Below are 19,209 nucleotides of genomic sequence, written 5' to 3' on the forward strand. Positions count from 1 at the left end.
TCAAAACTGGCCTCTCTGGAAAAGGTGAAACAAAAAAATTATGTCAAAACATCTAAATTGCAACAGGATACGCAGAATTGAAAACAATACTATACTTTGGCTTTGCAGATTTGTATTCTTCTGTATCCGTATCTTCATCATCTGAGTACCAATGATCTCCTCTTCCTCCTGCTAACAGGCCCCTTGCTGCCAGCAATCCTGCTGCGTTACCATAGCCTGTATATTTTAACAAGCTGTCAACTGCAAAGAGTGAGACAGAAAATTATTCGGTTATGTTCAGCTACAAAACAAAAACCAGCATAGTGTTAAAAGAATCGAGAGTTACAGCAAGAGGCAAATACACTAATTACAGCAAGACCTCATATAAAAGGGCGAAGAAGAAGTAATTTTTACCTCTCTCTTTACAAAGAACAAAAAGAAATTCTGCTGCAATTTGCTTTACTCCAAGGTCAACATGCGTCATAAGGCGCACAAGCTTGTTTCTCACTGTTGTGCCAACTTCTGGACGATTTGATACATCTCTTAATGGAGGCAATACCTAGCAGCATAAAAAAAAGGAAAAAGAGCACAGAATGCATGCAATACCTATCCAATCCTTGCAGAAATGCACACAGTCAACAGGCCAAGAAAATACTGTAAGCTCTGCTCCTTCAAAAAAAGGAATAAAATCAACCCAACTATGCTTATGTACACTAGTAATGACTCTTGCTTCTTAACATACTCAGGCCTTCTGGTCTGCCATCCTGGGCAGAGGAGTACTCTGTCCCAAACATAGACTTTAAAAAAAAGACAACTATTAGGAGTTTAAGAGCACAAATGAGCATCCCAAAATAGTTGGTTAACAAGCAGCAGTAACCTCGTGTTCTTTGTTTCTTCTATTTTGCTCAAAATATCTGGCAAAAGCACTAAAAATACCAGCTTAAGGAAACTTACAATATTAACATGATGTGCAATTTATACAGAACAATGAATATACTTATAGTGAAAGAGCAGGAAAATAAGTCACATTGCAAGTTCTACTACCATGAATTTCAAAAATTGGCTTTACGTGTATAAAGGAAATAGGTACTTCTCCCAGAAAATGCTCTGTTAAAAGCTGAAGCTAAGTTTCAAAAATATTTTGGAGAAAACACTATTTAACATTTCCTCAAACACACTATTTTCTCATTAAATTTCTCATTAAATGTCATTAATATTCTTAACTTCAACCCTCAAGAACGGCAAGAAGTACCTGAAATATGGCTGGTTTTGCAAGCTAACTTCCGCCTCCTTGTGCATATGCATTCACACTCAAAACCTACATTAATTTTTTCACATTCACAGGATATGATATGATCTGCAAACAAATCTGGGCTGTAATATGAAATATTTAATTTCATAATTATGAAATTCTTACAGTAAGAATTAAGAATCCTTGTAAGAATTAAGGATCTTCAATGTTTTACTAGGGAATGAAACCAAAGATGTCACTAATTGTCATAAGAAATTCCAAGTCCTTTGTCTTCTAGGTGTCTCATGTAAAAATGTCATGTTCTGTGCAAAATTACCGCACAATTACTACTGAAATCGGACTCACTGGGAACTGATACTTAAACAAATGAAGGCTACAGTATTGACTACTTTGAAAAAAACAGACCCCGACTTTCTCAAACTAAGTATTCAAACAATTAGCAAAAACATTTTACTTTGTTTCTGCTTATTTTCCCCAATGGGGATAGTACCATGACTGCCATTTCACAGAGTGTTGTAAGAGTGAATTAATAGTTTTAGAATACTCTAATACTAATACAGTGATGAGTGCCATAGGACAGTCCATGAGGAAATGAATCATTCTGTCTTCAGATCAGAATTTGAATAGTGCACAATAAATAAAACCTAAAACCAACACTTAACAATGAGGATAATTCAAAATATCAAACATTCAGTCATGCAGCTAGCAGCATCCATCCATTCTGTGCACTATATGAGGCAGTGGTCCTGTGGTAAGAGACAGCATGCAATTATATCCTGACATCTAGATGCCGAGATGTTGTAAAAACATGCAGACAACATCATTTTCTAACTTTTTTTTTATTTTATTTTACTTAACAGATTAGAAGAGTATCCTAGGAAAGAACTGCTGTGAACAAAAACAATAAACACCAAGAACAAGTTTCTTAAATTCCTCAAAACCACTTTTCCGGTACAGATGAAAGAGGCAGAAAATATATGCAAAATATGCTCTTTTCCATTATAAATTCCATTTATGAATTCAGGCGCAGCTTTGATCTGGGAGTGGCATCTAGGATGCAACCTGAAAATCACTGCAGCGTAGGAAAATAACATTTCTCAGCTGGTTTCAGCTGTCTCTCCCTTGCTCATCTTTTAATTTTTCTCCACTCGACTTCAGGAAAAGCAGGAGAACAAACAGAAAACACGGCACCCAACAACCAAGCCATAGAGATCCTTTAGATCTTTAACCATGGCATAGAAATGGTTTTTCCTGTAAAAAGCCTACCCACAGGCTGTAGTGTATTCAACAGCTCTTTTAAGAGACCAAGTGATGAAGTGTGCCTGTTCAGGGACAGAATTTTACTGACAGAACAGCTGATACACAGTGGTACACAAGTTTCAATTCCAATGACTCCTGCCTGCTGAGGTCAAACTAAAACTCAAGCAGAACCCATCAAAACACCTGTAGCCTCACTGGCTACCACACAGCTTTGCAAAGTTTTATTAACTGCACTGAATTTTTTTTATATGCTGGATGTAAGGGGACAGACCTCACTGACTTCTTTGCCCCTGTGTCACATGGTCCATGGTGACCCACATTAACACAGCTTTACAATACTCCTAATGTTATTATTTAAGAGCTCTACAAAATGTATCGTGGAACTTAGGCCATAATATCTATTGATTTACATGACTGAAAAATTATTTCTATAGCTGACAGCTGTCAGAGACCTAACAGAAAAAAATAGTGCTGAAAACTCTGTGGGTAGTTTAATATGAAACCATTCATACTTTTAAAGTATCAGTCTCTTGCACTGATGTACAAACCTCAGAAAGTTTATCATTAGCTTCATATTCAAATTTTGATGAATATTTTACTTACCTGAGCTTTGATAAACTTCCTGATATTCCTATGAGTTCGGCAGCATTCAGTTAATAAACTGAGAACTGGAGTCAGACCCTCTCTATAGCTGCTTCCCTAAAATAAAACCAAATACAAATAAAACATTTTTAAGAGCAAATTTTCCTTTTCAAATCCTATGAATCCTTCAATAAAGTCCTATATGACAGCCAAAACGTGAACTTTACATAGATCTAAACAAAGACCCAAATGTTCTTCCTCACACACACACAAGCAAGTATGCTTCAGATATTCACAGGAATTTGTTCTCAGTTTTGAGGTGTTTCCCAATCTAGAAGCAAGGACATCCGTATTTGTGCTAAATACTGTCTGAAAGTTTTGTAAGAAACTTTACATATGTGCACTTTTTGCTTTAATGAAAGAGGCCCCTTCTGTGAAGAATCTTTGCAGCCCATACCTTGTCTATTCTCTTCTCCATGAAATCCAGTAAAATTTGAATTGCTCCCATATTCATACCATTGTATTTTATATCTGTTTCCTCTTGGGATGATGGACTAATAAGAACATCCAAGCAAGAAACGGGAACATTGCTTAAGAGGTTGATTGCATTGCTGAAACAGATTTCAAAAATTCATTATTCATTTGGAAGAAAGAATTAAAAACAGAGTACAACTCACCATAAACTGTTTGTACAACTGCAACCAAAAAGAGGGCCTGCAACTCAAGCAATGCTTTATTTTCTACTCTCCGGGTTTTAAAGAAGGTGGCATGCATTATCGCCTGAGTGCTGGCTCTTGGAACAAACAAGGAAAAAGAAAGACAAAAGCTCCAAAAGCTATACTGCAGGAGTGCATTATTACTTCCAGTCCCCACAGTATCCTATCCCATAGATAAGGCACAGCTTCCAGCAGTGTATTACAGCAGCTGATCTTGCAGGACAGCAGGGGGAACTCTCACATTGATTTGCAGCAGTCAGTTTTTTCCTCCTTGAAACTTAAAACGTTTTACAACACATCCATATTACTATCATTAATGTGGCAAAGTACACCATAGAAAACATTTCCTTCTCCTATAACAGTGGTGGCAATTTCTCAGGTCCCCTGAAATATTTTCACTTTTACTTAGCTTGTAGTGTATAGGAAATACAGAATGCTTTTAACACATTAAAAAAAGATTCAGGTTTATTTACCAAGCACTACCTTTCAGTAACTGGCAGTCTTTGCATTCTACAAAGCACAAAGAGGAGCGCTTCCCAAATATCCATTAAGTGATTTAAATTAGACCACAGGGTCCCTCCCTCCTCTTTAATGGAGTAAGATGGAACTTACTTTGCAAGGGTCTCTTGTATGGTACACATCCCTTGAGTTTGCTATCTATCCTGTTCTCATGACACAGACTTGCATTTGTACTCTTCCTGAATATGGGGCTAAATTACACAGATGCTGCAAAAATTGGAATTCTGTCATTATTTACTTGCTGATGCCCAACTAAACTTATAAATGGATATATTGAGAAATACTGCAGAACTACTTAGGCTTACATATGCAGACCTCAAAGCTATCAACAAAACTATGCGCACCGATGTTTCAAGGATTGTCAGAGTGTTCCAAGAATAGAGAAAACTTTTCAAACAACTTCATTTAACACTTTTAATAATATCTACTTAGAAGCTGCCCTCAGTTTTCATGTTATTAATACAATTCTAACAAAGAATTAGTAAAAGAGAAAGCAAATCATGGCAATCAAACATAACAGGATTTCTAACAAATGTGCTGGTTTTGGTCTGATCAGACTGGGTGGCTGTTCCACGTTGTGCCATCTCCCTTTTGCTCTTTTAGCAATTGAAATTCAGACAACTTCTACTTTTTGGAAAGCTTGTTCTCTTTGTTTTGTTTCTAATTCCTGTTTAAGATATGTCTGTTATATCATGGAAGTTATTCCTCTCCAATAATTCAGGAATAGTCAGAAACAAAACAGACTGAAATTCAACAAATATTTGGTGGCTTCATGCCTTTCATCAGAAGTTCTCTTTTTACCAGTTTCTTATTAAACAACCAAGTTCCCAAACACCTACAAAATTAATTTTCTGGATCACTGTGTCTGAGCTATTCTTTTCAATAAATGAAGCCTGGCTTTCTGATCTTTGTCACTCCACTGACAGTTTTATTTGTGGTAGAGGAGTGTATGAAATTCTCCAGCTACCAGGAAGTCAGTGACTATGCACAGATCCGCACAATAGTGTTTGCATTCCTACTCCAGGGGGTAGAAATACTGCGTATATTACTCTCCCCTTTTCAGCTTCCTAGAGATCATTAATCACTGGGACATGACATCCACCCACTCATGCTCCCAGCCCCCTCCTGATATGCAAATTCAGAAGCAAAGGCCTATTTAGAGCTGCTGAATGCCTTGATTAAAACCTAGTTAGTGGGCAAAAATGGCACTCACTCTTAATATGTGGTGCTTTAAGCTGTTCATATTCAACCGTTAAGTAATGACATGACAGAACCACAATAATGACAACAATACCAGGTACTAAATTAGTTAAGATATTTTTATAGGTAACTTCTGCTTATTTATTAGAACTAGAGTCACACTGACAACCAGTACATCACAGCTCAGGGCATGTATCCAACACCTGATGCTCACATAAAATAAATCCTCAACTTACACATTCAGAGCACAAGCATTCATACAATGTGCTTTAACAGGCTGCCCAAACCCTTCATTTAAGCATCTTACATTCTGCAGATTTACAAACTTAGAGAAGTGCAAGTGATCAGCAATTCTAAGAAATATACTTATGTCTCCCTGATGCTTCATAAAGTTTATTCTGCATTCAACACTGCTTATATTTTATTCCATTTTCAACATTATTTTTGTAACTGCCTTACTGATAGGCTCCAGGTGGAAACCAGAGCGAGAAGTTGCACTCTGCTCTCTGACTCACACCTCATCTCTAGCAATAAAGATTGCATGGTCGGAGTCCAGCATACTGAACAGCCCAAACGACAACACAGCCTAATTTTTTTAGCTATGCTATGTTAGCTATAGACTGCTAACACAAGTTTACTCATTCATGATTGAAGCTCCTATCAGGAATGAAAGTTTTGCTTGACCAAATACATCAGGGGACTGAAGTGGGGCCCTCTGATCCAGGCCCCTGATCCCTCTGAGGATTTGCAGGGGCATTAATTCTGACTATACCTTTTCTATTCCAGAGCTGCCTTGTGATGAATCGTCTTGGTGCAAAAGCATATTAAATTACTCAGCTTTTATTGCATCCTGTAGCATTCAAAGACAAAACTCAGGTTCTGCAAACGGGCTGAAATATTTGAATCACAAAAGTGAAAACCTGTGCAGTGCTCTTCTAGCATGTTAAAAAAAACACCCCAGTATGACATAAATCATGATCAAATACTACATGCAGCAATACTATACTAGCATTCTTTCTTCTATCAACTTGAGCTAAACAAACTAGGTACAGTTAGCTAACACAGGGAGAAAGTTGTTTCCCCAGCATAACAGAAAGACTGATGCGGTGCTACACTGAGTCTGATGGAGAAGGGGAAACAACTGAAGTGACACAAGGCAGTGATAACCGTCCTCATTTCTTTTCTGCTTCCCCCTCTCAGAATTATGGAGAATCCTTGCCTTGACTTGGTGTCTCCATAAGGTCCATGTAGACAGCATCTCTACACAAAATATCCCTTCTGACTGAAAAAAGCAAGGACAGAAATCACACCAATACTACATATTCTCCACAGCTGCCTACTTCTATATGTAATGCCCTTTTTGGATCTCATCTGCAAGTGTTTGCAAAAGCTAAAACCAAAAGGACCTGCATAACATGCACCCTTTCGCAATAGCACAAGATAATTAAATTTTACAGGGTGATATATTTTACAGGGTGATTAGACTAGTCAGATTCCTGGACAAGGAAACAGAACATGTTTTCATGGGAAGGGCATCAGCTGTATAATAATTCACCAGAATATCAGGCAGTCTTGCTGACTATGTACAAGCTTAAATGCTAAAGGCCGATCTCCGTCTTCTTGTAGTTGTTGAATTTATCCAAATCGGTTCAATTTTCCCAGCAGGGGGGAACTTATTCCCACCAGTCCCTCACTTAAAGAAGGATGAGAGCACAAAACATCCGCCATAAGCAGCACCAAAGAGAAAACACTGACTGCCTTTTAGGACATACTCAGCACTAACTTTAGTCATGGCAACTACTGCAGCGGTATCCTAAATTATTCCAAACTAGTCTGCACCAACTGAGAAGGGCTCTGATGTAGGATTTTTAGTGTTCACCCACTAAGACTGTTGATGTCTAAGAGCTTTCCAAGATTTTAATCAAGTTCATTTAACACTTTCAAGATTGCTGGGTGTGAAAAGCTATATCCTTCTTCCTGGAGACTGATGGTTCAGAAGATCTTCAAAAGATCCTACACTTAGATATACAGACATCTCTGAAGAAGAAAATGGCAACACTAACTTTCATTGCTGAGAGGTAACATGGGATAGTGTTTGAAACCACTGTACTGTCAGGCTCTGTGAACAGCTGACCTACTTGCATAAAAATAAGCGTGTCACGGAAAAAAAACAGTAACACTGAACTGAGAACCACCACCTCACTAAAAATACTCTGAATTTTGATTGAATTATTGGCTGCAAATACATAACAAACAGTTGGGTGCAGGACTGAGGGAAAAAAAACAATGCACCTAAAACTGCAAGATGATTCACTCATCTTTGAAAAAAAATAAAGATTATTACCAGGGAACTGATATTTGTACTTTTAATAAAGCAGTCTAGAACTATTGGAGATAAAATATCAACTTGTTACTTCCATCCCAATCCATCAGAATTGCAAAAGTTACATACAAAAATTTCAAAGTGCATTTTTTCCATCAGCTTCTGTGCAAAACAACAGAAGTTGCATTCCACTTCTATTTGCGCTACCCCTAGAACTTCCATATGTATTTTCCTCCTCAGTTACACACACACAAAAAAAAAATATTTCAAAAAGGTCAGTTTCATTATTATTGATCAAAAATAACAATCTTCCCAGCCACTTTCTCTCTGGAATAGTGGACATGCTTAAACAATATTTCAGGCAAACAGCTTTCATCAAAAAGATTAATAATATTTTACTCAAAATAAATAGTTTTCATTGTTTCTCAGATTTTGACTTTAGATTTTAGGCAAAGTAATTTTTTTCCTATTTTTAAAAAAATCAATAACCTTTTAAAATAGATTGGTTCTGCAATGCTACCAACCTGTGCAACTCTTCAGTTTTGTCTTCAGTAGGGCCCGTGGTTAATAAGCAGTGTCGAAGGATGGCAGCCATGTAACGAAATTGATGAGATTCAGTCTATATAAATATAAATTATGAAGATATTTTTTCATTTTGAAGATTGCAAGTGGGGGTTTCAGGTCACTAGAATAATAAAAATTAAAGATGGAAAATACCTATTAGATCACAACATCCATCCCTATCAATAAAAGGACTGTACCTTAGAGTTCACTGAATGCTTAACGCAACGTAACTGTCATATGCTGGCCTTTTAACTAGGCCTTGTAAAAGTCGGTGGGGACTTTTTTCCAGTTAAATGAGCCTTCACTACCAGAAAACCCCATTACAAGCATTTGCTCAATTCCATACCACTATTCTTAATGTACCACTACTATCTTCCTTCCTGTATTTACACCCGGCTGCCTCTTCATCCATTTGGATTACATATGTTCTTCATTTAATTTGCCTCCTCCTCATTTAGACCTTTTGCTGCCAACAGTTTCATTCCCCCACCCAGGCTGTTTCTTCTTCTAATTCACTTGCTTCTGTTCCCTTGATATCTTTTCTCCATTTTGTTAATAACTTCTCTACTCTCGGCAACCTTATTTGCCCTACTTTTGCTCTCTCCGAGCAATTCCCCCTTCCAATCTCCCACCAGACGGCAGCCGCACAAAAGTACACCAGTAACTGCAATCATTTAACTGTGTGTATCATTGTCCTCGTCCTTTTTCATTAGCTCTTCTTGGCATCCATCATATGTTCTGGTGTGTTTGACCTAGCACGAAGTGCCCCAATGCATCTTTTGTAACATCAGCATCCAAATCTGCCAACTGTACCACCTGTGGCTCTTGCCTGGCTTTGCTACTTTGGAACCATCTCCAGCCATTAAATACTGGTGTTTCAAATGGTTCTCTCCCCCTCAGGACGGATCTCATTTAGTTTTCTACCCACATGCCTAACCTCTCTGCTCTCCTTTTATTTTCCATCCCATCTACTGTTTGTAATCTCTTCAAATTCTGCATCTTCAGCCCACTTAATTAACATGCTGTTTACTCTTCTTACAGATCGTTAATATTTCCACAGGGATACTTGCTAAGCAGAATGTCACCTAACATATCTGGCTAACAGTTTACAACTATTAAAGAGCTCTTCAGTTTAAAGGTTCCTTGCTTTTAGAAACTTTTAGTAAAGAATTATTACATAAGCTTTATCTCAAAACACAATATAAGCTTCTCCTGCCCCAGAATGTCTTAAACTCTCATCCAAATTAAAAAAAAAAAAAGAAAAAAAAAAGAGGAAAAAAAAAAGAAAAGGTTACTAACACTAGGATTTCCTCCAATCTGAAGGAAATTTTCCTGACAGCTGCATGCTTGGGCTCTTCAGGGAGGAAAAGTTTTGTGGGACAAAACCCCTCTCATTCCACAGACAGCGGCCACACGAAACCTCATCATATAACGCCATAACTGCGTGCCACTCCTGCCCGCCCTTCTGCGGTAAACTGGGCTTTTCATCTCTCAAGATTCCCAGTGTTTTGTAAGAGCGTACCAACTTCAAGATCCAGATTTCAAGAGCTTACTTCTCAAGAGGTGAATGTGTAATATAGCTTCATTTTCCAACTTAACACCTGACATTATTTCCACCACACAGAAAAACTTAATCACAAAGATGATACTTCTCAAACTCTCAACTAGTAAACATTCATATAGCTGTATTATATGCTTGACTTCGGGTAATTTTTCTCCACTCAAGTTTCTACCTCCAAAACACTCACGTGCCTATACAAAGAACTCTCTGACAAAGTTAAAGATATTTTTAATAAAGGTCTAAGTCAGGAACATAAACAAGAGAAAAGTCCCTCACTTTCTTTATATTTCCTTGAAATTCAAAGTATTCACTTCTCTGATTTTCTCCCCCATTCACTCCATCTTAAATTTCAGGACTTCTTATTCAGTGTATCCTTGAGACATTAAAGCAAAGAATAAGCTTCAGACTTTTTTCAAGTTTTACATTCCTTAATGCTATGATTAATGTCTTATTTGCTGTTTAGTCCAATGCACTGAAGAGAACAATTATTTGTCAGTAAACTTCTACTTAGCTTTATATGCTGCATATTTACAATGCCTGGTGAAAAGTTAACAACACTGTTTTAGAGACAATATGACGTGGACTAAAAAGAAAGATTCCCTATATAATTCTATTACTGTAGCACAGACTTAGGCTATTCGACAAAAAAAGTTATCCTTATCGTTTCTGTTTATAAATTTAGGGATGCAACACATGGGAAGCATACTTGTCTAAGAAAAAAAAATAGATCTGATGTTATAATGAAAAAGACAAGATAAATCTTATTCATAATACATAACAATGAAACTGCGTTTGGTTCTCATACTTGACCTCATGTTAAAAGACCACGTTTAAGTCCAAACCTGGTGTTGGGAGGATGGGAGATAAACATATTAAAAACAGTACCACTCTTTCTTCAGAGTTATTTGTTAAAAATTAGAGTTGATGTGCTTATCATCATGCCCAGAAAAACAGAAGAAAACTAGGGAGACTTCTCAGCTCTCATTATTACCCTATTGCTATCGTCCAGTCTCCAGAGATGTAGCCACCTGCACTTACATTTAAAAGTTTTTCCTAGCCAGTTAATTATTAGTGAACAGAATTTATTTTCTTTTGGAAATCTAAGACTCTTATGAAATAATCTTCTTTTCATTTTTTATTTGAAAACATACAATTCTAACTTGTATTATATAATCCAAACTATTCTCCCATTACACAGAAAATGTATGGACTAGATTTTTTGCCTAAGTAGTAACAAGAAGAAAAAAGTTATTTTGGTATTCAAAGCAATGAGCATTAAAGACTCAACACCTCTTGAAAGCCCAACATCATCAACACATGACACAATAAGAATTCAGACAAATTTTCTCACACTGATTTTGCATATAGAGAAATTATGATGCAAAATTTCAAGACTACCTTAGCTGCTATTTTGAAAAATGCAATCATATTCCATCAAAATTACAGTAGCAAAAGTAGTAAAATCCTTGCTCTGGGGCTTGGACAACAACTGCGTCTTGTGTATCTACCTGCTGGTTCTGGCTCTTGCAGGCTAAACAAAACCAATTTAAAAAACACTTCAGCTAAGCCTTACCTTGCTGTGGACATTCCAACTGTCAAGTGTTACATTAAAAAGAGCCTTTAGTGCCTCAATGGCACAATCTGTCTCTTGCAAAGATAGAGGAGGCCTGTCACGATCTTCCGCTGCTTTATATTCTTCCGTCCATCTCACACTCAGGGAACTTTCCAAAGCCTGAGTCAAAACTTGCACCCCTTGTAGTTCCTGACGCAACTGCGATCTAATATCTGTGTGCAGAAGCGACAAGAGGAAGAGGAGACGCAAATCAAAGCATTTAATGTCATCAACAAACTGTTGGTCCTTGCATTTTTCCAGAAGATTGCAGAGCATAGCTGCAAGATTCAGTTCCAAGCTGAGCTTCTGTGCAACAGCACTATTAAAAATTATGTTACAGAGGCATTTTAAAGCTTCTACTATAACAGGAAATTCAGACACTCTCTCCAAAGGATCTTCCACAGTGTCCAGCTTTGCTAGCCTCATAAGGATCTGCATGTTCCTCTTCGTGGTTACAGGCACTAAAACCTTCTTGTCCCTGGAGAGAATCCGGAGGGCCTCCAGGCAGGCAACCTGACATGAAGTTTTTGTGTCTTTTTCAAGGATATTTAGAATTCCCTCACACAGTTTCTATGCAAACACAAACAAACAAAAAAGGAACAGTTTTAGCATCAAAATATTGGTGGCAATAGGAAACTACTTTTGCTAAGCTTCCATATAACTTTTGAGTTTTCAGCTGACTTGACTTGAGAAACTAGGTATTCTGCATTAGCTCTTCAAAATATAAACTATTGCAAAAGACCTCCAAAGATCATCAAAAGCAGTTTTCCTCATGGATACAATCCAAATACATCAACATTAGCAAAAGCATTAAGCCAAAATGGCAGATGCTATCCACCATTGCCAATTACAAAGTTTTCTCAGTATCAGGACTAAAAACTTGAGTAGCCAGAGTAACAAGGCTAGAGAGAAGTGAAAAGTTTTAAAAATACATCAAAGTAGAACAAAGTAGAACAAAGAACACCTACAGTACCTGCAAAATTATAAGTTGAGGTTGTTTCAGTCAGGAGGCTGGGAGAAAAGAAACCAAACCAAAATAACTGCTGCTCAACATACATGTATTAGTACTCCATGTTTGGTAACAGCTATAATTTGTGTTGCTGCTTCAACCTAACCTACGGACTTCTCCCATCTTAAGTAAGGTTCTTAGAAATGTTACCTCTGACATAGAAACATAATGCAGTTTTATCAGAAGACTTAGGCTGTAGCAGTTTTACCAAATCAGCAAAACTTCTGCTTTGACAACACAGATTGTTCTTGAAGTCGAAATACTTCACCGATACTTTATACCAACATGACTAGAGGGGTAAACATTAATAATATAAATGCAGCAAGAGAAAATACAACACTCCAAGACTCTGCAGGCCAGAACAGAAACATCTGGATTACAGAAGAATTACCTTTTGCAAGACAGAAACGGACAATCAGATGATCAACCAAAAGGGAGAAAAGACAGGACAGAAGAGATTGCTTGATGGGGGAGGACTGCATAGGGTTTTTATGCCTTAAGCTCAGGACAACACTACTACTCATGGGTACCAGAGCCAGAAGTATAATTACAAAGAAGTTCCCAGATAAGCGGCAATACGAACTGCCTTATACCTCACAGGACACAGTTCCTCCCTGCTTCTCACCCCCCAAGCTTTGTATCTTGATCATTGACACAAATAAATTACCAAAGAAGCCATAGTAGCAACTGAGTTGAACAGCCCTAGTGCAGAAGTCTGCTTAGGACCTGAAATTCATATCGTGGTCTCAGGCAGTATTTGTCAATAAGAAAGTGATTAAAAAAAGCACAGGAATACTAGCAGAGTAAAAAATAGTTATTGGGGAATGGTCTTTGGAATCGCACTTTTCACCACCACCACAACAAAAAGGCAGGGAGCACAGCAGCCCATCACCCTGACCCAAAGTTCAAAACAAAATTTCCACTTGGGACATCCAAGCAAGTTTTGTTACTGTGATCACTTACAATTAAAGCCAAACTAAAATTAAAAAAAAGGTTAAGTCTAAAGCAAATCTAGAACAGACACTCCAGAAGAATAAGGGAAAAAACAACACAAGTCTTCAACAATGTTAAAAGACAATCTGTAAACAAAGTCAGACAGTAGGAACTCACAATATGATTTCTAGTGTGCTTGTCCTGGGGTGAAGCCCACCCAAAAGCACCACCCAGACGACCAAGACCTTGACTACATCTCCACAGCCCTGACTAGATTAATCCAGTAAGAGTTTGAAAACAAGATGTGAGCTCCACCTCTTACTATCACACAGGCAACATGAGAAATCTTCATCAGAATATTATAGACACTGCAACAGTATAAAATCCATGTCTGACTACCTGTACAGGCATATAGGTACTTACTATGGGAATTTCATAGATAAGTACCTGGAAAAAGATACTCAAGTACAGAGTTTTCAGAGTTCTTCAACATGAACCTAACGCTGCTCCCACAGATCTGTACAACCCCCTGACTCAAGCATAGTATGCTAGACCTGCACTAACTGTTTCTGAAGGTGGCATCTTTGAAGCGTTTTTTAAAAAATGCCTAGGAAACAAAAAATGACCAGTCTAGATCCACAGTCAAATTACCTGGTCACAGCTCAACTTCTTACAAGAATTTTGTTTCTACTGTTAAAAGAGTTTTCCATACAATTAACTTTGCTTTGCAAGCTGAAGCAACAGTCATGAAGTCTGTTTGGTTTTGAGGAGTAACACAGAACGGAATGGACAGCTCACAGAACTCCAGGAGAAGGCCAGTTTATTCTGTTCCCTGTTTAAGCACATTTCTATTAGACTTAGCAGTTATAGTCTCCCTTGTTGACATCAGCTGCTACAAGGTGGTCTGTAATAACTTACCCAAATTCAACAGCTGGTTCACCAACTGGACTCTCCCTCTCTTCAGGAACTGTGTAGCAGTACCATATTAACAACAGAAGAAGCCAAGTTACCAGCCTTCCCCAAACCAAGATGCTGAATGAACACTTCAAAGACATACTGGGCCAGACAGACTGCCTTATCAGTAAAAAAATACAGCAGAAAAACATATCTGATTTTTCATTAAGAGTGCTGAAGGTTTCTTCTAGGATTTTAAATACCAAGGATCACTTCATAAATTATCTGATCAATACCCACTGAAATTAAGGGGAGTTTCCACTCATTTTTGTTAGCAGCAGAGCCTATACACAACTTGCACCTGGCACTCTGGTCTTTAATCTCAGTCAGATAAAACCTGAACACTCATTTGACTACAGAGACCAATCCTCCCAAACTCAGACTGATTTTTTTTTCCCCATAAGTTGCACCCACCTGCTGCTATGGAAGTGTCACTGCAAAATGTCAAAAGCACTGCAGGGGAGATCCCAAAGGGCACCAAACTCCCACTGACTTGCCATGGGAGGTGGAAGCCTAACCCTCCCTCCATACATTTGAAGACTATCCTTGCAATTTAATTAAAGATTATAAAAACCATCATCTTGTGGCTTCAAATCTCAGTGAAATACAGCAGCAGAAGATTCGTAACTCTGAATAGCTGTACTAAAGATAGATACTAAATAGCACACAAGCATTTTTTTTTGAGATTTAGCAACCTACTTACAACTTAAAAAAACCCAAACCATTGGTGTGCTTGTAAGGTGCTTCATTTCCTACATGTTCCTGAAGCCTTGGCTCTATAAAAGACTTCACAATATAAGAAAGGCTAGAGTTTATTTTTAAAAGCATTAATTATACAGTCTTATGCATACTACATTAACGACTAAGCCATGACACACTTAAGAACAGGTTACTAAGCTTCCTAGCCATTACAGCAAAATACAATTTTTTTGAGACGTAAGACTCACATAAGTGAAAAACACGTAGGAACTGCTGACAAAGTTCTCTGGAGTTAGACCCTGGTGAGCCATAAAGAGTGATTTTAAAGGAACCAGCATTCTGTTATGATACGGGCACTTGCAACACTGCTGAAATCCGTGACAGTGAACCACTGCTGGCTGATCTCAAATGCCAATAGGAGCTTGGGAAAAAATAGGGCATCTGATTATAGTTGAAGAGTTATCCATGGAAAGTTTTTAAGTGAGGAAACAAAATTCATCCTATTAGGAAATTGCCTTGGAGACAACTAAAACCAAATGCCATACAGCACATTTTCTGCTTTCTCCTTGATGGTGTGAGGGAAGTGATGCAGAGAGAAGAGAAACAGGAAAGGATGTGACCACAAAAGCATTACTATCCTTTTCATTTTCTTTATGTGGTGCTTTTTCTACTGCCCTATAGGCCATTACCATGGCATAAACTAAGGGGCACAGATGTTATTTATTTGTTTGGAAATGAAAGCACGTGAAAGAATTCAGACAGCAAGGTACCTCCCCTTTCACAAAATATATGATGATTGTCCTAGTTTCAGGGTTTTATTGCTATCCCCTAAATTACTGTATGAATTTAACATTTCTTTTTCTGAGTTCTATCCTTTCACCATTCAGAAGGGATTTTGACTTTCACCAGTCATCCTACAGCAAGAAGTGTTTTTCATATACTTTTCCACAGAATCAAGGCAGTTTCTAGTATTTGTGAACTTTTTATTGTAAAATACATTCCCTTCTCTAAAATTCAAGAACTCGCAGCTTTTGTGCTAATAGTAAGGTTAAGACAGAGCAATACACACTGTTACTTTTGTCTATGCTGTAGTGTGAGTAACAGTAAAACATTTTCAAATTTTATTGCGTCTTAAAACACGAAGCCCAGAAACACCCATTTATCATCTTGTCTTGACAAGTAAAATATTAATCCATTTTGGTCCTTTATCCTGATAGCATAAATGCTTGATACTAAGAAGCAACACGGTCCTATAGAAAAAGCAATACCCTGAGATACAAGAGACCTGTGTTTTCTTCCTTCGCCATCTTTGTTTACAGGCTAATTAGACTGGGGAGGTGGGCAGGAAGGAGAGGGAAGCACTGTAAGTGCTTATTAGCAGGTGCCTATATTTTCTGGGCTCAACCTCAGCTGGGGATACTAGGTGCTTGTGAAAAACAGGGTACTTCATGATCTTGCTCTTTGATCCTGGGGTGCCTGCATATGACATCCTTTTCCACCTCCTCTCTTTGTGTTTGAAGATGTTTAGAAAGCACACTTGACCTATATTCACTCTTTTCAATTCACAGACCACTAAACTTTAGCTGCATTATGTCAGCTGAATTTACTGTAGCTTCTCAACACCAGAGTAATAAATGTCTTGGTGAGAAAAGGAGACAATTTCCCTTTATTTGCTTCTTCCTCTTTGGCAAATCATTCTCTTTACTTACACAGGCCTTCGGATTAGAGCAGGAACAAGAGAATATAGTCTCCATTCTGCAGGTATTCAAATCCAAGCAAACACCACTGCTTTATTGAATAAAGAATTTATTTTAGACACAGATTATTCAGTGCTAGAGAAGCTGCAATTCAAAGGCGAACAACAAAAGTTCTGCTAAACAGTACAGAAACAGAGTACATGCTTTATCTCTTCTGCACCATTATTTTTGAATTATGACATAGATGCTGTAAGTACCAGGAGAGGTACGCTTCTTAGCAATCATGTTTAAACTAAAGCAAGGGAAAAAACCCAACCTGTTGTCAAATTGACTTGGAAATACATGTTGCTCATTTGCCACTTTCCTCAGTGACAGAGCATATTAGTAACAAAATTACCAGAAAAGTCCATCAAGAACAGAAATTCTACAACAGCAGAACACAGGAGGTGTGCTTGGTTCTGTATCACCTTCACTCATTTCTCAAGATCAATGTTCTTAAGACTTCTTTGTATATTTCAGGGCATAAATACATCCATCTTGATGGAACAGCAAGTGATATTAGCACACAGGGAGCAACATGAAATTCTTACTACACTTGTTAGGCTTAACTTAAACAAAAAATCAAGCTTTTTAAAGAACTGTCCACAAAAATGAAATGAGTCTGCCCTACTCTTCTCTAATAGCTGGGAAAGAAGAGCCACAGACCTAACAGACCTAACTCTTTTAGCATGGGTGAACCAGAAGCCACCATGTCTTTGGCCTCATCAAGTAGTATGTGCCAGAGCACATCATTTATTTAGGAGAACAGGAACATCATAAGTGGTACCAGGTCATGCTTTCCTTCTCCTGCATTGGCTCAAGTCCCTCTAGTTCACTTTGTCTTGACCCATGTTTTTCATCATTTTCAAATTTCAAGTTTAATTAAGTTGTCTCTAGGGGTTCAAGAGAAGTACATTCTTAATTTACTTCAACCTAGTTCTGCAGCTGTTCAGTGGTGAGAATGGTTAACGAAATCAACTGTAGTGCCAAACACAAAGTTCACAAGGAACTGTATTTCCCCAATAGGTCATACAGGTCTGCTATTGTTTACCCCATCTTGTATTGCTATCTATTCTTCAAACTTACCTTCTACTTTACTACAAACATGAAGATTCATAGCAGACTCTACCCAATTTTCAGGTAGATGAAAGGAATGTTAATAGTAACCACAATAAAGTGCACATGACTTTTTCAACAACTCGTAAGTTTCTGTGGCTCTCAAAGTTACTCAGAAGCTTCTCTTAAAACACAAGTCCCTCTCCATTTCATATAAGGCAAAATTAAGCATTTTACATGTTTCTCATATTTTCAGTAGACTATGCAAATCAGCATTGCAGAAAACCAAAGAGAAACTATGTTTTTGGCAAGTCAGAGATAAGAGATTCCAGGAGCAAAGAGGCATAACTTGGAATTGCTTGGAATAAGAATGTTGGCTGATCATTTCTGCTAACAGGAGCAGCGTTACAAGAATAAAATAATTGTTTTATTCTGCTATTAGGTTTCAGAGTTAAGCATCCAAGACAGTAAGAAAGTAAGCCCAAGAGTATTTGAAACGTTAGTTCAAGCTTTCATTTTGTCTGGAAATCAAGACAACATTTATATAACATTTATAATCAACTGTGCTGAATAATGGCACAATTAAATAACCTCCTCTAAAGGAGGTTACAAAAAGGCCATGCCCAATTTTTGCCTAGTCTTTGTGGACAGATGTGGGTGGGGAGGGAAGGTGTACACTTGTACTCCTTGAGGATGCAGTCTGCTTCACTTCAAAACTTCATTGTTCAGCCCGTATCGACAGCCGGAGGTTGGCCTGTTTGGCAGGAGCCTGCCAGCTCTGACATGGCAGAGGCCCAAGTCACAAGGTTGAACATGTGAGAGCTTAGGCTAGACGGCACTCCACAGGTAAGGTGAGGAGCACACACAGTAATCTATGTTGTCAGAACCGGTGGAATAAACACCTGGTTCAGAGTCACAGAAAGGTGAAATTCTGCATAGCTGCACTCTCAGCCCTCCCCACTGAACAGGGTGAGGGAGAACCCTTTACAATCTCTGTAACCCAGCGGTGAAAGACAGGGTTTAAAAGAAGAGATGGGTTTCACTGGCTTGACATAAACCTTAAGAGATGTAAAAACTGAACAATGCTGGATGGGAGTGGGAAGGACCAGAGGGAATTAGAACAAATGCTTAGTATTAATGAAAGATACTTAGTAACTTTTCTTCTCTTACAGATGGGTACTCCCTTAAGGGGTTTCAGTAAAGTCAGAACAATAACAACAACAATTAATACTAAGATACCACACAGTGTGCCCA

The 19,209-nt window shown here is 38.0% G+C and overlaps 1 protein-coding gene across 2 annotated transcripts in view; it reads right to left on the reverse strand.

Moving 5' to 3' along the window:
* RIC8B (RIC8 guanine nucleotide exchange factor B) overlaps window positions 1–19,209 on the reverse strand; it is a 39,344-nt gene that overhangs the window by 11,251 nt on the left and 8,884 nt on the right. For both annotated transcript variants that reach the window (XM_072870552.1, XM_072870558.1), the window contains exons 3-8: window positions 11,530–12,138; window positions 8,356–8,450; window positions 3,531–3,684; window positions 3,095–3,190; window positions 394–538; window positions 96–240 (exon numbers count right to left, since the gene is read on the reverse strand). In XM_072870552.1, coding sequence (XP_072726653.1) covers window positions 96–240; window positions 394–538; window positions 3,095–3,190; window positions 3,531–3,684; window positions 8,356–8,450; window positions 11,530–12,138 — 1,244 coding nt within the window. The remainder of the gene's footprint in view (window positions 1–95; window positions 241–393; window positions 539–3,094; window positions 3,191–3,530; window positions 3,685–8,355; window positions 8,451–11,529; window positions 12,139–19,209) is intronic.

Source organism: Ciconia boyciana, chromosome 1 (genome assembly GCF_034638445.1).
Source record: "Ciconia boyciana chromosome 1, ASM3463844v1, whole genome shotgun sequence".
NCBI classification, from domain to species: Eukaryota; Metazoa; Chordata; class Aves; order Ciconiiformes; family Ciconiidae; genus Ciconia; species Ciconia boyciana.